The sequence below is a fragment of the Panicum virgatum genome, chromosome 8N (genome assembly GCF_016808335.1).
Source record: "Panicum virgatum strain AP13 chromosome 8N, P.virgatum_v5, whole genome shotgun sequence".
NCBI lineage: Eukaryota > Viridiplantae > Streptophyta > Magnoliopsida > Poales > Poaceae > Panicum > Panicum virgatum.
The window spans coordinates 6,906,288-6,927,638 of NC_053152.1; the positions used below are offsets into that span (position 1 = coordinate 6,906,288).

A 21,351-nucleotide genomic window follows, 5' to 3' on the forward strand; every position below is an offset into this window, starting at 1 on the left:
CAGATCATAAGTGCTGAATCCGTCAGGGCTTCGCCGCTTCCCTTCTCCTCACCCCTCTCTTTTTTTCTGGATTTTTGGTGGAATTTTCGGACTCAAATGAGGAGGGAATCGGGGGTCGGATCCTTATATAAGGGGGTACCCCGATCGCCCGGGGGGGCGACAGGCCCCCTGCCGCGCCCGTAGGCGGGGCCCAGTGGTCGCCCGAGGGGGGGCGACAGGCCCCTCCTGTCGCCCGTTGGGGGGCGACAGGCCCCTTTTTTTGCCAGGGACCTCGTTGCGAATTTGAAGAAAAAAATAACATTTAGGGCATGTCGCCCTATGGGAGCGACCGGGGTATTTTTGAAATATTTCAAAACGGACATATATTTTTGAAATTTTTATTTTTAAAAAATATAAAAAAGAAAAAAGTGCATAGCTTGATGCGTGGTTATGGGCCACAGGCTACAGCACAGCACGCGTTCTATTGTACCGCGATTTCGGCCCAACTAGCTTGAATGAAAAAATAAGAAAAGGAGAAGTGATCGGATCATACCAGTTGGAGACATGATGATGTCGATACCGTTAGGACCGCATGGCGAAGCAGTGGGCCCCCAAATTGAGAGGTCGTCTTTTTTTTTTGATAAATGCCGCAAGACTTTGTACTCCAACTCGAAACCATTAGCCATTCTATCTATGGTTTTATGAGAATTTTATGCACGTTAAGTAGGGTGTTATATTACCATTTAGATATTGTGGCACTAGAAATGGACGAAATCATATGTGCACACTTACCAACTCTTGATGAGTCTTAAAATTAAATATGATGCGTGTCTATGAAATAGCAAATATGAAACAATTTAGTATTGTGAAGTGTGTTTTATATATAATTTTATTTGTGTTTTGTTGATGTGACACTCTTAAAAACAATAAAATGAAACTACGTACTGGGATTAGCCTTACCATCAAAGAACTAGCGTTGGACGGTCCGAGGGGGCCCATGGGTCAAAGTCGTAATCGGGAGGTTTCGTTCCGAACGAGGAAGGGGGCGTGTTTTTTCTTTGGGGGAATAGGTTTAGAAACAGATCGATCACTAAATTTTTCTACACGCTAGACAAATTAGACGTGAATGTGTCCACATTTTTTTTTTGGAAAAAGGACGCGCACTTTTCGTCACGAATTCCCTGGCCCTAGTATCTCTTTCTTTTTGGGTACACGAATCCGCCGGGGGTCCCGCCTGGTGAAGCTGCTGACCGATCGAATTAAAGCGACCAGCAGGAGGGGACCAAAAGAAACGCTCGTGTACGTGCGTGCGTGCTTTTGACCTGATTTAGGGGTTCATGCCGAACTTGACTTGAAATAAAAACGGATTCTGAGTGGAACAAATTAAAAAAAAATTAAAACTCGTATCTTTCTTTCTCTCTTCTGTTTTTTAGTGGAACAAACTAAAGCGTTTTTCTATTGGGAGTAACCAGGAGTCTGCGAAATTTGCCCGTGCGACGACCACTTTAGTTGTGGAAATGTGCCTTTCAGAGAGACAGGAACGGCTCACCTCGTTTGGTGGTGCTTCCACATCATCTCCATGCGTCACCCCCCCCCCCCCCCCCCCCCCCAAGGCCCAATACTACACATGTAGGAGTGTGATGTATGAGCACGTACCCAAACCCATCATTCTCTTCCTCCTTTTGTGCGTGAGAAATCAATTGTTGGCCAGAACACAAAGAAAAAAGAAAAAAAACTGCGGATATTTGGGGGTTGGCGTATTTCGTGAGCGTACTGTCTGATGAATTTGAGTGAATAGACACTGCTGCTAGATCTTGACAGTTGCTGAAAGGACGCCGCCTGCAATTTTTTTTCTTCAGCGCACGTGTTTTTCTAGTAATTTGGCTCTTTATTAATTGACCCGGGGTTCAGTGATGTCACGAACCAACATGACATTTACAAATTCAGGGATGCATCTGATCCGAGTCCCGATCTCGACCGAATCAGGCCAATTCATGAGCCACACAATTACAAGAACGAGAAGCATGTACAATGACCACGGAGCTAAAATTAATTGTCATGATACCCCATTACCCAAAACATATCCATTACTAATCACTACTTTTGTGTTGTTGGCAATGGTTGCTGCAGCAGGCTACCAAAATCCAATCACTAAGAATAGGGTATAGGAAAAATATCCTTCATTTAGGTTATAGGGAGGTGTATTTTGGTGATTACCAAAAACTTTTAGGTAATTGGGATTGGATTGCTAGATCAAGCACCTCCAATCATCAAAATATTAATTTTTTATTATTACGGAGAGAGATGAGTAATATGTTGGAGATGCTCTACTAGCTACTAGCTAGGACGTGCCTAAGGTTGCTAGCCCGAGTGGTGACAGTAAGCCGGTGGCACCCTGCAGGTCGCGGGTTCAAACCCTCTCGGGGGCAAATTTCCGGCGCAGGTAAAAAAAATCCCACTCGCTAACCAGAGAAGCTAGAGTTCGGGAGGTTTTCTTGGCTAGAAAGCCGAAGTTGCTTCCTCTTAATAAAAACGGCCCCCCTCATACCCCCTGGGCGAGTTTTTTCTCGATCGCTCGCTGCCGTGGATCGCTACGTACGGAGCATGCCATGCGTGGAGGAGAATTAAGGCAGCCAGCAGCCAGCAGCTAGCACACGCCTCGATACGGATTCCATCGGCCTGTATAGGCAAGGTCGCAGCATCCGCATGCAAATCCTGCTGCTCTCTCCGGTCGTCCTCTGCTCTCCCGTTTCAACGTACACGATCTCTCCCCCGATTACCTGTGTGTGTCGAGGATGTAAACGCTTCTGTTAATCCTTAATAAAGCTCTCTCTTTCGGAAATTAAAAAAAATTAACCTCTGCTGCTAGCTGTAATAATCTTAGGGTGAGAAAAACGAAAATGTGCTACGGTAAACATGTAGGCTAGCTAGTCGATGGCGAAAAGACTACTACTATCTAGGCCTGCTAATGGGTCGGATAATATTTGGATTTTTTGGGTTGGATTGTTTTGTGGAATTGTTTGGATGAGAGTTAATGGGTTTATAGGATAAATGGGTTGGAATGGAATGGGTTTGCTAGCAAATCGGATTGGGTTGGGTTGGAACGGGTTATTTTTTCGGGTTCTCACCCACTCCCTCCGCCCCCCAAATCCGGCTGCGGGTTCTCACCCAACCCATCCGCGCCGTTCTCACCCAACCCCAGTCTGCCGTCGCTCCTCCGCCCCCAGATCCGGCTCCTCCGCCCCCAGATCCGGCTCCTCCGCAGCCCCTCCGCCGCATCCGTCGCGACACCCACACCACCGGCGCCGAGATCCCCTACTAGCGCCCTGACTCCTAGAGACGAAGTGCATCGAGCTCCGCCTACTACTTCCGCTGGACAAGAAATCTCGTGCAAGGCTTCTTGTTCTTTCCAAGACCGTTGTCCACCGCCGAAACTGCGCTGTGTCCAGCTTTCCCCTTCACCGGCAGCGAGCAAACACCAGGTTCGTCTGCCCCTTGCTTTCCCTTCCTGTACGTTCACAACTTGTATTCAGATCTCCCAGTCCCTAGGTTAGGCTTCCCTTTTGTATTTGGATCTGATCTGGCAACGAGGTAGCGGTGGTGGTGAGGGGCGTCGTGGCGCGTGCTCGGGGGGCTCGGCGAGTCCGCCTCCGTCGCCCAGTGCCTCCGTTGCCTCCGTCTGGAAGTATAGCTGAGCTGGATTTAGCTGGATATTCAGTAGATGTTGCATCCATCAACTCGTGTTTCTTTCTTTCTTTCTGACTAACTGACCTGAATCCCAGTTTGGAATACAGTAATTTCTCAGAGACTTTAGACGATATAGATTCAGTACATGTATGACCATTGATATGCTAGCTGAACTTTTTGCTTTTCTGATGGATGCAGGGCAAGGGTGTGTACCAGTTCGTGGACAAGTACGGCGCCAACGTCGACGGATACAGGTGAGCTATCGAGACACACACCAGTCAATTCATCATGTAGATAGCAGCAGGCACATGAGGGTCTATCCATGTGTTTCTATTGCTGTTTGGGAGCTAGGATCATAGACCTGCATGTGTGCGTGAATGTCCAGCTAGATGTGCACTTCTTTTGATTACTCTGCTTAGCTTCTTTTGATTCACATTGATGAATATCCAGCTAGTAATCAATATCAAATATCAAATAACTACTTCTTTGGATTACCTGCATGTGTGCGTGAATATCCAGCTAGATGTGCACTTCTTTTGATGAATATCGTAGCGCAGTAGATGTGCGTGAATCGCAGCGCAGTAGATGTGCACTTCTTTTGATTACTCTGCTTAGCTGGATTTAGCTAAACTATCTTCTGATTATCTTAGTGTGTAAACTTTTTGCTCAGAATTTTGCATGTGGAGGCAAGTATAGCTGACTGAATTTAACTCGACCTGATTGCATGCTAACTTAGACCAACTGATTGATAAAATAAGGATAGCATTGGGATGCAGTTCAAATTGGCTTGCCAAGCAGAGTGTTTGATTCTTTATGCTAAACTAATTTCATTTACATTCTCCCAGACTACTTCAATGCGTCTTTGACTGATCTCTTGAGCTCACTATCTGGTTAGCTACCTTGGCATATACGATGGTTACCTATCAGCAGTAGTTGATTTGATGGAAACGGTAATTCCCTCAAGCAAATATGGGTATTTTTATGTGCCTTTATTTATTATTATTGAAAGTTCAATGGATTATTGGTTGACATATATGGTGATTATTATGCTCAGATGTCAACTTCTCATCCGGCTGAGGCCTCAGACACCAATACAAGCAGCAATGATGACCATTCATCAGGAACACCAAATAGGAGGTCTAAAGTGTGGGAACACTTTGAGCCAGAGTTGGTCGAGGTGGATGGTGCTCTGAAGGCTGTTTGCAGATACTGCGGCATGAAGATGGCTAGCGGAAAATCAGGTACAAATAGTTTGAGAAATCACATAAAAGATTCTTGTCGAAAAATTAGTGCAGATGATAGACAGAGATTTATTGCCACAATTCAGAAACAACCAGCGGGTCCATTTACCTTCAATCCTCAAATAAGTCATGAGTTAATGATAACTGGTGCATTCAGGCAGAGGTTGCATTTAATAAATTTGAGGACCCAAGTTTTTCACCATGGATGGCATACTTGCAGCCCACATTTGATTGCATTGGGCGCCAAACAATCCGCAATGATTGTGTTCGTATGTATGGGAGAGTGAAGCAAACATTAGCAAGTGAACTGCAAGGTCTTGATTCTCGCATATGTTTTACTTCTGATCTGTGGACATCTAACCAAAAGCTGGGATATATGTGTCTAACAACCCATTATGTGGATGCTAACTTTGCCTTGCATAAGAAGATAATTTCTTTCAAAGCATTGAAGTATCCACATAGTGGTCTAGCCATTGAGGAGGCAATCACAAGATGTATGACAGAGTATGGAATAAAAGAAAAGATGTTCACTATCACCCTTGACAATGCATCAAACAACAACACAACTTGTGACCTTTTGCAAGAAAGTGCCAAATCAGACTTGCTGTTTGGTGGTCAACATCTTCGAGTTAGATGCTGCGCTCATATTCTGAATCTTCTTGTCCAAGATGGTATGACTATTGCTGATGCAACACTTGAGATGATCCGGGATCTGATTAGGCACATTAACTCCTCACCGAGAAGAATCCAAAGTTTCAACGAGATAGCTGAAAGAGAGAGTCTTTCTCCAAAGGCTGGTTTGGTTCTTGATATTCCGAACCGTTGGAACTCAACTTTTGATATGATTGTTGAGGCTGTGAAGTACAGGAGCGTGCTGAAGAGGTATGCTGCATCAAATCAAGAACCTTTTCCATCAAATGATGACTGGATAAAAGTTGAGGCTATAGGTGATTTTCTTGAGGCTTTCGAAGAAGCTACAAGGGCGTTCTCAGCTGATAGATATTCTACAGCACACACTTTTTTGGATAATGTTCTTTGTATTCATGAAGCTTTAAAAAATTCAAAAATGCAAGCTAATGAAGCCATACAAAATTTGGGTAGAGCAATGAAAAGCAAATTTAGCAAGTATTGGGATGGGAACTATAATATGACCCTTGTTATTGCAACGGTACTTGATCCAAGAAAGAAGATGGACTTCTTGGAATTCTTTTATCAGAGGGTGTGCAACTACTTTGTTGATATTGAGACAAGCATGACTTCAGCTAGAGAATGGATGACTAAGTATTTTAGGAAATATGAAGAGATTGTTAGGACAAATGGTGTAGATCTAGTATATACTACTGTATCTAGAGGCATTATGGGTTCACCTGTGCTAGCTAAAAGAAGAATGCACCAAGAGTTTGCCCACTTTAGAAATCAAAAGAGAGCTAGCAATACTCAAAAATCGGAACTTGATGCATATCTGGAAGATGAACATGTGAGAGATGATAAAAACTTTGAGATCTTGAGTTGGTGGAAGACAAATAAAGACAAGTATCCTGTCCTATCAACCATGGCACGAGACTTCCTTGCAATTCCATTGAGCACTGTGTCTTCTGAGTCCGCATTTAGTTTGAGTGGTCGGATTCTTAGTGATAATCGGAGTTCAATGACACCTGAAACCCTTGAAGCCCTTGTTTGTGTTAAGGATTGGTTGTATAAGCTCCCAGGCAATGAAGACTGCTCTCAGATTGTGGTTGACTAGCACAGGTTAGTACAATCGTTTACCAGCTTATTCTAAGTTTCTACTTGTGTTTTGTAAACAAAGCCATCAAAGACTAGAGCCAAATTTAGTTGTTGTAAGGAAATTTCTTGGCATATGGATGGTTATGATTATTCTTTGTTGGGAATTAGGACATCTGTAGGAGAGGTTCTTCCTGTTTTGTTAGGATCCCACTAAGATTCTGTTTTGTCATGACCAGAAATTACTGAAGAGAACATTGGATAAGTAAAATTATATTACCTCTTGAACGAATTCTTGGCTAGGAGGAGAATGCCGTCTTTTAACAGCTATAATTGTGCCATCCTGGAGCAAACCCTTGTATACCTGGTAGAGCTTGACCTGATGAACTACTTTCAGAAGAGTCTGAAGTTCTTCTGTGATGCCACAGGCAAAGTACAATTGCAACTATGATAATACCTAGTACTATCAAGCCTCCTACAGCACCTCCTAGAGCTGCTGCAAGAAGTCTTGACATCTAGTATGGGATATCCTCTCTCAGGATATTGAATGCATCCATGCATGCTTTCTCTCTGTTTATTTTATTTTGATTCTTCTCCTTGCTCTGCCTGATCTTAGTAGTTTGGCTCTATTGTCCTGGGTAACTTCTTTTTCACATGTTCATAGCCTGGCTATTTGTTGCTTAATTACCACTTTGTATACATTTTCACCAGGATATGGAGTACACCCCTTACGCAGCAAGTTCCTCTGTATCCCACATCTCGCTGCTCAAGGAAGTTCTTGGCTGGAGGTTTTGTATTAATCATGTTTTGCCGTGTCGATAGCAGTATGTTGGAAGGTTATTGCGGATTAGGATGTAATGTTCAGCTCCAAGTCCGTTTGATTGACGATGCTCTGAATTCAGTACATCTAGATCCTGAATAATTTGATTCAAGACATGGTGGGACTCATGGACTCATGGTCATGGCACAATCTAAGATGTAAACGATGGCCAACGATGTAAACTGGACGATGACATGGATGGTCAGTATGCTTGCGTGGTAGACTGCCAAGAGAGGCTAGGAACTTTTTTTTTTGCATTACCATTACTCACTACTTTGAAGGATCTACTGACAACGGAAGATGTTTTGCACAGCGTGGCCCCAAACTCTGCCTTCTCGCTTTATATGAACATAAATTTGTAATTGTTTTTTTTCTAATAAGTAGAACATTGTGGATGCAATATGTTCCTGGCGACTAACCAAGTGGATCTAGCAAATAAAAAAAAACACCAAAAGATGGCTAACGATGTAAACTGGACGATGACATTGGTCAGTATTCTTGCGTGGCCAGTCCCTGCAGCCCCGGCGGGAGGCGCGCTGCCGGCGGCGCCCCGGTACCGGCGCACGGACGCGGTGAACGCCTCGACCGTGGGGGATAATTATCCACAGATTAGGATAATATTAAATAATTATTGTATAATTATTCATGGCAATTCCACGGGAGTAGCCCCATGGCAACCCAAGACATGGTGGGTTGGGTTGGGGATAACTTAATTTGGAATTGGGTGGGGTGGAGTAAAAAAAAACATATTTGTTTTGGATTGGGGTGGGAATGGGTTGGATTCTTGCCCATTAGCAGGGATACTACTATCTATAACTATAAGAGCATCTCCAGCCGCAACTCTCAAAATGAGCTTCTATTTTCGTTTTTGGGAGCTGGCTTGCAAATTTTAGAGAGAAAAATTTGACACCAACTCCAGTCGAACTAGTTGAACAGACTCCTATTTCTTCTCTGTTGCTGGGCTCTCCTTCTTCTTCCTGGCTTCCACCTCGGCTCTCCATCCGCGCAGGGGCAGCCACACGGGCAACTGCCGGTGCGCAGGGGGCGCGGCCACGGCATTGGCCCCTCCCTGGGCTCGCCCGGCGGCGGCGGCTTTGGCAAGGGAGCTCAGTCCCGCAGCTCCCTTGCCTCTCTTCTTCCTCCTCTTCCCCTTCTCCTCCCTTGCTTCTCGTTCTTCGGGGCACGACACAGGCAAGGCAGCGGCGGCTCCGCGTGCAGCGGCCGTGCGACGTCGCGCGCACGGGCGGCGGCCACGTGCAAGTGCCCGGCAGCGAGGGCGACGACCGGTGGTCTAGCTGCGCGCACACGCGAGGGGCGACCGTGCGGGGCTGACGGCCTGCCGAGCGGCGCGCGAGGCACGGCGGCCGAGCGAGCAGCGGCGGGGCTGCGCGCGAGGAAGAACAGACAGGCGGTGGTGCTCTGCACGAGCGGCGACCGCGCGGCCAAGCGAGGGGCGGGGTGCGCGCAAGAAAGCAGGAGGCGGCGCTGGCCTAGATGGAGTGCAGCGGCGATTGGGTGAAAGCGGCGTTCGGCGCCGGCACAGGCATTGGCCTCGGCCACGCGCCGCCACCGCTCTCCCGCCTACTTCCCATCCTCTCTGCGCTCGAGGACTCCCCCGCCGGCGTCGTCGAACGCTCCGACGGCCAAATCCCCGTGGAGGACCGACTCTCGGTCCGAGCCCGACGCCGACGGCGAAATCGACGGCACCGGCGCGTGGGGGGCAGCAGATGCGAGGGGTCGGGTCGTCGATTTGGAGGAGGGGAGGGAGAAGGAGCATCGACATCGCCTTGTTGCGGAGGAGGGGATGCGGCGGGGGAGCTCGATGGCACGGGCGGCGCCGAAGCTCGAGGTGGCGGCGGAGCTCAAGGTCGCGGACGGCGGCGGAGCTTATGCTCCGGAGATGTCGGAGGAGGTGCTGAGGAGGCCGATGCCGTTGCAGCAGGGGGGCGCCGCCGGTCCCGTGCCCCAGCGGCAGCGCGGAGCAGCAGGGGCCGCGCCGCCGGTCCCGTCCCCCAGCAGCGACGCGTCGCGGCAGGGGGCGCAACGCGCTGGCGCGTGAGGCTCCGGCCGCCGCACGGGCAGGAGATCCGCCGCGGGCGCGTGATGCTCCGGCAGGCCACGCCGGCGGGAGCTTCCCCGCGGGCACGTGAAGCTCCGGCCGCCGTGTGGGAGGGAGCTCCGCCCGGGGCGTGTGCGGCTCCGGCCGGGCGGGCGGGAGCTCGGCCGCGTGCGCGTGTAGCTCCGGCCGGCCGCACAGGTGTGGGAGCTCAGTCGGGTCATCCGTGTAGCTCCGGCCAGCCGCGCGGGCGCGGCAGCTCGTGGGGATGGCGGCTGTTCTAGCAAACCGAACGGGCTGATTTTTGACCGACCCGTACGTGTCCCAACGGGCAATGCAAGGACGAATCGAGGAGCTAGCGAGCGAGGGTGCTCTCGAGTTCCATGCACGCGACCGATCCTGGTGAAGCGCGCTCGCATGCGCTAGCTCCTTCTCATGGGACCGCCACGCTCAACACCCGTTCGTGCTCAGGGTTCACGTATCCGACCGGTGACCGGTAACCGCCGGCCTCCGGTTCCGGTATACCGGTCCGGTTTGGCCGGTTACCGGTCGGAACCGGTGGAATTCAAATTTGAATTCAAACTTCCCCGTTCAACCGGTTCCGATCGGTATGCCGGTCGGTTAGACCGGTATACCGGCCGGTTTGGCCGGTATACCGGCCGGTTTGGATGGTAACCGGCCGGTTTGACTGGTACAGGTCAAATTCAAATTTTTTTCTTTTTTTTTTTAAATTCAAATGCCCACAAAGTATACTAAATAAATGTTTGTACAACATATTTTAGTCTAAATGAACCCTCCAACTCTTTTTTATACTACTTTTACATTGTATTTGTATACTTTCGTATGCACGTTTTTTTTATTTAACTTATAAATTCCGCAAACCATACTAAATGAACGAATTTTTGAGAAAATTTGACACCATTAGATTCATCACACCTTGAAATATTTTTAGGAATTTTTTGAGAATTTTTCATTTTTTTGAATTCAAATTCAAAATTTGAATTTGGACCGGTTGGTAACCGGTCGGAACCGGAACCGGTCCGGACCGGTTTGACCGGTTACCGGTCAAACCGGACCGGTTCCCACCGGTAAGGTTAACCATGTTCGTGCTACGAAAAGATCGAGTACCCGTACGGTAGTGGAGGAGAGAAGGCTGTCCATTAATGGTTCATACTAGTACGCAACTGCTAGTACGATCCTTGTGGCCGGGGGTTGTACTTGTACTAGCAGCAGCTGGTAGCGCGCGTGTCGGGATCGTTGGGGTTCATTAAATAAATCGCTCGTGTCCGTCGCCGCCGACACAAGCATACAGGAGGCACGTTTTGCCGGAGGGCCAGCAGCCAGCGCGCGGCCGCCCTGGGCCCCGGGCGGGCGGGGGGCGCCCCACACGGGTGGGCAGGCGCCGGGCGGGGGCGCGTCACGGCGTCTGACTGGTCACGGGACGCCGGATGCCCTGCGGTCCAGTTGTGGGCACGCGGCGCCGTTGCTTGCGTGTTCGGTGTTCCTTGTGCTGTTGTGCTACCTAGAGTAGGGTTCGCTTTTTCGTCGAGTTTGACCGATCAGAGGTCCCCCCCCTCCTCCATCCGACCGTCCGTCCCCCTCGGCGGCAGATGCGACGAGGGCGCGCCACGTCACCCCTCCCCTCATCTCGGCGCGCCCCCGCCCCGTGCGGCGGCCCGCCGCCTTGGCTTTTCCGGTGTCCGTCCCCTTCACTAGCCGAGCGGGAGAAATATTATTTTCAAAGATGAGCGGAAGAAATATCGGACGCGACGACAAAAAGTCCGGGCAGATGCCATCGCCCAGTCACCCGCGGACACACGGGATTATTTAAAAGGTCACCGATTTTTTTCCCCCACTTCATTCAAACTCTCCCTCCCCGGATTATCTATCCATCTCCTCCAAACCGCAAGAGATTTGGGTCGGGCGAGGGGTTTCAAACCAAACAAACACCTCAGGTCAAGTCTAATCCAATCCAATCCAACCCAAATCCGGTGAGCTGCCTGCCCGGCCGGAGGGGGACTAGTATATTGTTATTACTACTACTATATATAAGCGGCCGTCGTCGCTCCTACCGCCACCGGACGGACGGACCCTAGCGCCTCGGCCCTCTCGTCGCTGAGCTCCGCAGCCTCCGTTGCCGGGAGGAAGAGAGACAGAGCAAGGGGGTGCGGGGATGGCGGAGGAGGCGGTGCGGGAGCTGCGCGCGAGCTTCGCGGCGGGGCGGACGCGCGCGGCGGAGTGGCGGGCGGCGCAGCTCCGGGCGCTCGTCCGGATGATCGACGAGCGGGAGGCCGACATCACCGCCGCGCTCCACGACGACCTCGCCAAGCCGCACGTGGAGTCGTACCTGCACGAGGTATGAATTGGTTACTTCACCTCAAATTAAGTGCGCCTACTCCCCGGGATTTGGTGGACCTGTGGATCCGATTGGATCGCTTCCTCCTCCTCCTCTTCTTCTTCTCCTGCAGAAAAGATTGCCTTGAACCCCCCCCCCCCTCTCCTCCTCTTGTTTGCCTCTCTCTCTACTGCTCCTACTGCTCTGCTTCACCCACTGGATGATGTCTCTTCACGTCGAGTTGTCGACGACCTCGCGCTTCGTCTCAACGGATTCGATGACGGAGGAAGCGGCGGCTTCTGTCCGTCCCGACAGCGCTCGCGCAGTGTTCCGTGCTCGCCACGGTCGGCGGCGTAGCTCGGGAAAGCCCCGGTGCTTCCTCGCTCACGGCGGCTTGCTGCTGGGGGATTCGTCAACGCCTCAACGGGTTGCGTGTGAATCGGTTCATGGTGGACTGGTAGTCTGGTACTCCACGCCTCCACCCACTGTAGCGTTGCTTCCACGGATTCCTCCGTGCCCATCCTCGGTCCAATCCTGCATCACCTGCAATCTTCCTCAACGCCCACGAAAAATCATGTTTTTTTAAAAAAGAACAAATATGGAAAATTATGCCGTTCTTTACCTGCTACTATTAGTTGCTACTTGCTAGTATTACTTGCTGCTAGTAACAAAAAAAAGGATAGTTAAAGCTGACCGATTCCTGTCGACAACCACATCAGGAATTCAGGATCAATTTCATCCTGACTCTGACACTCTGTACGGGTTAACTCATAACAGCCACATGTTTTCATGGCCCAGATATCTCTGGCGAAGTCCTCGTGCAAGTTCGCGCTCAACGGGCTCAAGAACTGGATGAAGCCCGAGAAGGTATCTACTATTGGGAAAAGTTCAGTTTACTCATCTATCCCTGCAAGCCCAGCTTCCAGATACGCTGCCGGCCAGTTCCGCTGAATGATCTGGTGGTACGACTAAGCTTTGCGAATTCATGGCCAGGTACCTGCGGCCATAACTACGTTCCCGTCCTCTGCGCAAATCGTGCCTGAGCCCCTCGGTGTGGTGCTCGTCATCTCCGCCTGGAACTACCCTTTCCGTAAGTTGATGAAGATACACTTTTACTCAAACATGGTAGCAATCTATTTGCATCAATGGCATGAATGCAATTGTTTGAAAAAAAAGGTTTTCGGGATATGGCCGTTAATAAGCAGTTCTTTTTTTTCCTGTCACGTCATGGAGTGTGAAAAGGGGCTTAGAGCATCTCCAACAGTTTGGCAAATCGAGTTGCCATCTTTGATTTTTGGCAAAAATGTTAAAAATACACCTCCAACAGTTTGGCAAAAGACTTGGCAATTTTTGGCAACTTGGGAAAAACCAGCCTCCAGCCCGTAAATATACTCCCGCGGCGCGCGTTTTTCATCGTGGTTTCTAGTCAGGTGGGAGGGTGAAAAAAGAAATAAATAACAGAGAAGTGTTCCTGATTTAAGTTTTCAAGAGGTGGAAGGACATAAATATAATTTTGTTTCTCTCTCAGGGTTCCTGATGTAAGTTAGATTTGGATTTGGCAAGTGAATTATGCCAAACTGTTGGAGATAAGCTTTTTTTTTACTTGGCATATTTTTTTAGAAGTTGACAAAACACAAGATATGTCAAGTAAAATATGGCAAACTCTTGGAGATGCTCTTAGGCCTTGATTTTTATATGCTTGCCTGTCCCATGCTTGAGAGTTGGTTGTAGTATGGTGGAGATATTGGTATCTTTCCTTTTCCACGAAGCAAGCAGCTGGTTTTTCCCTGCACGCACGTCACAGGCCTTAATTGGCTTTTGGTCAACATCTGGACATTCATCCAGGGCTCATGTTTCAACAGAATGCCTCTAGAAGAATGGTTGTTTTGACCTTTATTCGTGATATTAGAGACTTCTGCGCAAACAAGCCAACGCACGATGACTTCCTCACTTAGTCTTGTTTGCTTGGAAAGATTGAAGAGTCTGACCAATTATGTTGAGCCACCATTAGCAGAATGTAATAATGCCACTCTTGTATGTGTGTTGTGAAGAAAATGTTTTTGCAGGATACTCTGTTTCGTGACGGTTCATCAAGATCAAACAAAGATCACTGATTACTTGTTCATTTTTTTAGTGCTCTCTATTGACCCGGTAATTGGAGCAATAGCTGCTGGAAATGCTGTTGTTCTGAAGCCATCAGAAATAGCGCCAGCAACCTCGTCAATGTTCGCTAAGCTGCTACCTGAGTATGTTGACAGCACATGTATTAAAGTTGTGGAGGGAGGTGTTTCAGAAACGACCACGCTCTTGGAACAAAGATGGGATAAGATCTTCTACACAGGTCAGGCTCTTAATAACTGTAAACTTAGTGGCTGTGAGATTCTTCAAATTTCTTACAGATTGTGTGATTGAATAAAGATTAATTATCCCAGACTCTATGTAATTTAATGTTGCACGCACCGTTCATTACTGCAATAGTACATGCACGGATTGAGATTCTTCTAATATTTCAGCATCCAAATGTCCTTGTTGGTACTGAATTGTACTTTGTTCTTTACATTCTGACATGTATATGGTTTGACGAAATTGCAGGTAGCGGGACTGTAGGACGCATAGTTTTGGCAGCAGCCGCAAAGCATCTGACCCCGGTGGCTCTGGAGCTTGGCGGAAAATGCCCTGCTATTGTTGATTCTGACGTTGATCTTCATGTAAATGCATATCTTTGTGACTATCGTGTTCTTAAATAAAAATTGTTGTCTTTTAGTTTTCACAAAATAGATTTTTTCCTTGTAGGTTGCTGTTAAGAGGCTTGCTGTTGGCAAGTGGGGATGTAACAATGGCCAAGCATGCATCGCTCCAGATTACATCATAACGACGAAATCATTTGCACCAGAGCTGGTATGGATCACCATTAGCATTACAACCAATGAATTTGTTGCACAAAGCCAGACACTAAACTGTCGATTTTCTGATCCATGAATCTCGATAAATATTTGGCAGGTGGACTCTTTGAAAAGAGTTCTGGAGAGGTTCTATGGGAAGGATCCTCTGGAATCGGTGGATCTATCTCGCATCGTTAATTCTAAACATTTTCAGAGATTGACAGAATTGATAGCAGAAAAGAAAGTAGCTGACAAGATCGTGTACGGAGGCCAGACTGACGAGAAGAAACTGTAAGGATTTCTACTTTCACTTCAGAAGGTACAGTTAGACTAGTGATTTTTTTCAGTAACATTTGTTTCTTGATCGCAGAAAAATTGCTCCTACACTATTGTTGGATGTACCCCAGGATACAGCACTCATGACAGCGGAAATTTTTGGCCCCTTCCTTCCTATTGTGACGGTCAGTAATATTTCTCTGAATTCATATAACTACTGTACGTTCTAGAGTAATCTCTGCTCTGGCACGGTGGCACCTCTGCTGCTCTTTTGCCGATACCGTTGCCATCACCTGACTCAGAGACCTAGGACTTAGAACTAGACAAGGACCACAGAATGTCTCTTTGATGTATCAAAATTTGCAAATGACAAGTTTAGGGGCAAAAGGTTCATGGTACATATTTCTGTGACAATTTTCATGGTGTAAGTCGAGCTCACTGGTCCAAATCTCTGTTTTGGAATTGTGGTTCCAGGTCGAGAAGATCGAAGATAGCATTGACGTGGTGAACTCCAAGACCAAGCCACTGGCGGCCTACCTCTTCACCAAGAACAAGAAGCTGCAGCAGGACTTTGTGGCGAACGTCCCCGCGGGAGGAATGCTTGTGAACGATGTCGCGCTGCATGTACCGAAGCCATTCCTCCCCCCAAATCTCTAAGATGAACCACAAAACGTAGCCTTTTGCCGCATCTAACCTGATGAGCCGGTCTTCTTCCAGCTCACGAACCCGTACCTCCCCTTCGGCGGCGTGGGCGACAGCGGGACGGGCAGCTACCACGGCAAGTTCAGCTTCGACTGCTTCAGCCACAAGAAGGCGGTCCTGATCCGCGGCTTCGGCGGCGAGGCGGCGGCGAGGTACCCGCCCTACACGCCGGCGAAGCAGAAGATCCTGAGGGGCCTCATCAACGGCAGCTTCATCGCCCTCGTCCTGGCGCTCCTGGGCTTCCCGAGGGAGAGGCGCTAGGCTAGACGATCGATCCCCCTTCCAGTTCAGTTCAGTACAGGCTTTTGCTCGTGTTCGTCCGGTGCAGATATGCTTCATGATGATGGATTCAATGAAACAAATTTGATATTATAAGTATTATTATTTCTTTCTATAAGTTTGGTTAAAATTTTCCAAGCTTGATTTAAGATAATTAGACAAACCTAATATGATATGTAGATAAAAATAGAGGGAAGACATCTTCGCCATCCATTCCTGCACACTGAATTAACAGATAATTATCACACTTGTTCACTCATGTAACTCTCTTACGTACAATTCAATATCGCACATCACAATGAGACAGTATAATGCACATATAAACTGTGTAACACACACACACACACACATGAAGTGATGGTGGCGCCTTGGATCTGGCAGCGTGATGGTTGTACTGTATTTGCTAAACGGCAAAAACTAAACACGCTTGTAGCGTGTCGCCGCCGACTTCAAATCTGAATATATAGCTCAAGACTAGAAAAACCGGCGCGTCTTTGCCGCGCCACGTCCTCAGTGTGCTGGAACTCCTGGTATTTGTTTATAGTTTCTATGATACGAAGAAGAATGTGTAGGGTGGTGACTAATAGAGAGATGTAGAGGCTCTGACGAAAAAGCTTAATTGTTCAGCATTTGGATGCACGCACACAATTATTTTTGTTATGATAACTTGGCATATATGATACACCAGAATATTACATATTTGTGCTTATCTTTGGTGTTTGCTAGTTGGAAAGAGCAGAAATATGTACCATTCCTAAATTTCAGAGCTATTTGTGCAAAGTAATAGTAGATCATAGTATTTGTCTCGTGACATTCACCATAGGTTCAAAAAGTATAATGCATTAACTAAAACACATAGAGTGGCTGTGTGGACAGTCCACCTCTTTTGTATATCTTATTTGGAGGTCCTCTCTTTTGTCTTAAAGAGCTAAGGTTTGAAAACGAGGGAGAGTGACTCATTGTTTGACCTTTTTGCCATCCATGCTTTGATTTGGCTAGGAGTGGCTTGTAACCGGACCTCGTGAAGTAATCAAGAGATTGATTTCTTGTCTTATTTTTTCATCACGAGCATTTTTTTCTTTTTTTTAGGATTTTTGGGTGGGTTTTCGTGTGATTTTCAATTCCAAAGATTTAATTGTTCTTTTTGCAAATTTCTTTTTGGGTCTGTTAGATATTGAGGTTGTGCTTCTATGGCTCAAGTTTGGTTCAGATCCATAAAGTTTTGAGTGAGTAATTTATGTTGAGAGTTTTTTTTTCTCCTCCTTTTCCTTCTTGCTTTTGCCTTTCTGCTGCAGGATCTAGCTTGGGCTTTGCAGTGTGCGAGCCAGCAGCGCGGCATGTGGCGGCTCGCAGGCACGGCGTGGCGACAGTGGCAGGCGCAGTGCCAACATCGGCGGCAGCGGCGATGGAGGTTGCTCGTGCGAGCACCTGGCTCGAGCAGCGCTAGCCAGCTGTGCTTCGGCATGCGGTCCACCAAGCGGCGCGACACCCAGCCCAGCAAAGGAAGGCGCGAGCAGGGCGAAGGAAGAGACAGTAGCCCGTGTCACACCAAATAGGCGCCGCAGTTCAAGCTCGGAGGCAGGCCAGCGCCAGGGTCAGTTGCAGCCCAACGTGAGCAAGTGCACACAGACCAGTGGAGGGCACCGCTGGTTTGGACTGCAAGTTGTGCTGGCGCTATAGCAGCTGTTGGATGCAAATCATATGGCTGCCAATTCTTGTAGACGTGGCCTAATAGTGGAGCAAAAATTGCCCCCAAATTAGGTCTTTTAAAGATGCATTGCTACCCGCACATGCCACGCGGTGTGCTCTAGGTGTCCCGGTGGTCGGTTATGAGCCGGCGAGACGGCCTCGGTGCGGACGTGGTTGTACTTTTTTTTTTGAGAAACCGGGATTATATTTCACACATAATTCTGATGGTTTACATTCCAACGCTTACAAAGGCACCCTTGACAAATACAAAAAATACAACCACGTCCCTACAAGCTTCTCCCGGATGTCCTCGTCGCCGACGGCCGGAACAGTCTCGTTGAAGCCGACCATCCTCCCGACAAAAAAACACAGATTTTAAGCGGCACCCAGAGCGGTACACCGGCAATACCGACGCACACTTTACTCGCTGAACGAGCAGGCCTAACAAGATGGCCAAAGGCCATCACATCGCCGGAGAACCGGATATCTGACGCCTCAGCAGTCGACAGCTCCAGTTCGCCAGACAACGATACACCCCGAAGGGGAAATAAACCACCAGAAGAGGTGGGAAGAGGAAACCAACACAATTTCAAAACAGACCTCACGCCATCGCCGCAGACAAGGACAGGGAAGCCACCGGAGATGTCGCAGAAGGCCACGCCGAAACTGAAGCCCTCCTCAACACCCTCACGTCGTCGTCCTCTGAAAGCAGCTCGACGCAGGTAGAGGAACCCACACGACCGCAGCCACCTGGGTAGACCTAACCCTAACCTACTCAAACCAAGCCTAATAGTATAGAGTATATATACCGGACGGCCAATTCGAAGGCTCCCCCATCCTCCAGCGCCGGTGAAGCCGCCGGAGACGAGAAGAGCCCGCCGATTTGGCCGCCGGAACGGGAATCGCCTTCGATTCGCGCCCTGTTGGAACTGTCACAAAGGGAAAGCGAAAGGAGAAGGACGACTAGGCATGCGCAACGCCACTTTTTTTCTGATCCGCAACAGGTTGGGCCAATCAGCCCAATCTGATTGGCCCAGTATGGCAGAGCCCAATCTCCGCAAGATCGGCAGGGCCCGACCAGACGACCCATATGAGCAGAGCAGCATTCATCCCCTGTCGGCTTGCAGGCCCATCACGGCATCGGCAAAAATATCTCGCCCTTACTAAACGGGGGATCCGAACAAACCAGGTAGGTCGTGCGCCCGTGGTGCATCGTACTTGAGCCCGGCCCAGCCGCGGTCCGCGATTCAAATCCTGCTGGCCCATCCAACGGACCAGGCTGGATGGGTTTTCGGGTTCAACGCCCACGGGCTGGATTGGTCAATCAGTCGGATTCAAATAAAAAAAAATCATGAGCTCTCCATGGGTGCCAAAGACGTTTTACACTTTTTTTTTTTTGGAGCGTCAAGACGTTTTACACTTTTAGCCTTCCTGCATGAACGAATGGCTCCTTCAGTTTTCTGGTGTTTCTTGTGGGCAATCTTGTCAATTCATTGAGCTATCAGTAGTGATGGTGACAGTATGTAGCACCGTTGATAGATGAGAGTTGACGTCCTCCACGACCTCGAGGCCACAGGGCGCGCGGGCTATACAACGTGCGGTCTGCGAAATGGCGATCCATCGTATGAACGCTTTCGTACGCTGCTTTTAGACTGGATGTTTGTTTATTCAGCCTAATAATGCTTGGACAAAGCACTAGTGCACGTAGGTCGGCCCCCTGCTGCTTTTTATGATCTTGTTTTGCCTTTTTCCTTTTGCAGTTGCTAGCTAATCTCTCTTTGTTTTCTTCCCATTTATTCTTATTCTATTCTCTATTTTCTTTCTTTATTTTTGTTCCACTCTTTTTACCTATTCTTTATATACATATCCTTCTTATTTTTTTTGATATTTTTCTCTTACTCCATGTCATAATATAAAAGTTCGAGGTGTATAATTTATTTGCTCACTCTATAGATTAAATTGTTCTGCCATGTTGACTTATTTGTCCGTGATGTGTTTTGTTCATTCTACATTATTAGTTGTTCGTTATGTATAAATTTTTTGTTTGTAAATAATTATTTATTCGCGTTGTTAAAATATTTGTTCCCACTAGCTGAAACTAATTATTTAGTATTAAAAAATATTTTTAAAAATATCATGCAAACATAGGCAAAATATGGTGTTGTTTTGCAGATCTTGTCGTAACAAAAATAATGGTGTAATTGGAATTTCATTAGGATACATATTTTAAAATTCATAGATTTTTTTAATTTGAAATCTCTTTCCATGTGGCTGATGTCAGCGATAGCACTCCTGAACCATCACGCCAGCCAGAGGGTCCTCATGGCTTTCATACGGGCGTATGTTTATAATACGGAACATAGGCAGGTTTGCGAACTTGAGATTTTTTAAAGAAAATTGCAGAGGAGAGGGGAAACAACGTGGGGGCAAAAAGGGCAATTTGGTGTTGCTTTGGATGGACAACACATATACTTCCTCCCTAGCAAATAGCAACATGAGTTGGGTTTTGTACTTCTGTTTCACCCGAAGATATGGCCCAATCAGGCTGCTTTCCGGCTTTAATTCGCGGTCCCAACATTTTTCCTCTTGCGATCACACAAGTTGTGCCCCAAGTTCAACCATGGTCAGTAATGACCGAAAACACTGTATTTTCTCACCTAAATAACATGGAGTATAATTTTGTTTGGTTTCGTGTTCTTCAACCATTGTCAGTAATGACCGAAACACTGTATTTTCCCACAGTGCTTTGATCTCCCTGACCGGTGGGTCTCTTCCCGTAAGAGACTGCCTAAAAGTGAGCGCAAATGTTTTGGATTCTTTGGTCATTCTCACGATGATTTGGAATGGACGTAACAGACGGGCTTTTGACAGTAACTCAAGGTGGATGCGGAGCTGTTGGCTGGTGTGGACAATGAGGCGAATGGTTCCATGCTTGGTCGGTTTCAAGCAGCTCTCTGCTTTCGCAGCTACTTCTTGTAAGGTATCTGGTTCTCTAGGTCGCCAACTTGTGGGCATTGTAGATTAATTTTTGGCTTGGTGGATGGTGGTGTGAGCTTGGGAACGCCTCCTTTGCTCACGTTGTATTGAACCTCCTTCTCATTCTCTTAATGAAAAACATGCTCAGGGTACAGTCGCAAAAAAAATGAAACATAATTTTTCTTGCACAAACTAAAGCATGACAGATTTTCCTTAGAACCAAAATTTTAAAATTGAATGCTATTTGAGCTGCATAATTAGAAAAAATGCGTGACTAAACCATACAATATTTTCAAAGGTCATATATTTATGTAACCGTGTGTAAATTGGATTACCGTGTTCGAGGTAGGGTCGAGCTCACAAATGGAGGCGTACTCTGCTCTCTTGTAAGTAAATGTTTCATTGCAAATTTCTCGTTAGATTCTAGGCTTGCCTCAAGTTAAAGATACTGTCCAAGAAAGTTTTATACGGGTTGAAGAAAATGTCTAGACCAAAGCGGTTTAAACTCAGCCCTAAGCTTTAAGAACTTGGTTTTACATATGTTGATGAGTGATCCCATCATTGTGATGAGTTGATTCTCACCATAGCGACTAGTGAGGAAGGATTTTACCGTCAGGGATCTTCTTCTTGGCAATCTTCATTTTTACAAGGAAGAAGTATCACCTTTAGTCACCAATATTATACAACACATTTTCTAGATTCACAAG

General features: G+C 47.6%; 1 protein-coding gene and 2 long non-coding RNA genes across 3 annotated transcripts; all 3 read left to right on the forward strand.

Annotated features, from left to right (window-relative positions):
- The first annotated feature begins 2,940 nt into the window (after positions 1-2,940).
- Positions 2,941-4,993, forward strand: LOC120685686. The gene is made up of 4 exons (XR_005679693.1): positions 2,941-3,461; positions 3,865-3,920; positions 4,512-4,616; positions 4,721-4,993. It is a non-coding gene; the product is annotated as an uncharacterized LOC120685686 (long non-coding RNA).
- Positions 4,994-6,001: 1,008 nt separating this feature from the next.
- LOC120685687 lies at positions 6,002-7,811 on the forward strand. The gene is made up of 2 exons (XR_005679694.1): positions 6,002-6,656; positions 7,341-7,811. It is a non-coding gene; the product is annotated as an uncharacterized LOC120685687 (long non-coding RNA).
- A 3,497-nt stretch (positions 7,812-11,308) lies between these two features.
- Positions 11,309-16,112, forward strand: LOC120685688 (aldehyde dehydrogenase family 3 member H1-like). Its single transcript, XM_039967739.1, has 10 exons — positions 11,309-11,861; positions 12,639-12,707; positions 12,834-12,930; positions 13,975-14,181; positions 14,433-14,548; positions 14,634-14,738; positions 14,841-15,013; positions 15,093-15,183; positions 15,473-15,622; positions 15,716-16,112. The coding sequence occupies exons 1-10, from the start codon at positions 11,679-11,681 to the stop codon at positions 15,959-15,961; spliced, it is 1,437 nt and encodes a 478-aa protein (XP_039823673.1). The 5' UTR covers positions 11,309-11,678; the 3' UTR covers positions 15,962-16,112.
- Positions 16,113-21,351: the final 5,239 nt, after the last annotated feature.

What these genes read in the sequence shown, in the direction of transcription:
- LOC120685688 (XM_039967739.1), top strand. Translation starts at nt 11,679, where the DNA reads ATGGCGGAGGAGGCGGTGCGGGAGCTGCGCGCGAGCTTCGCGGCGGGG. An exon ending in ACTGGATGAAGCCCGAGAAG is followed by an intron (nt 12,708 to 12,833) that starts GTATCTACTATT and finishes ATTCATGGCCAG; the next exon opens with GTACCTGCGGCCATAACTAC. An exon ending in CCTTCCTTCCTATTGTGACG is followed by an intron (nt 15,184 to 15,472) that starts GTCAGTAATATT and finishes TTGTGGTTCCAG; the next exon opens with GTCGAGAAGATCGAAGATAG.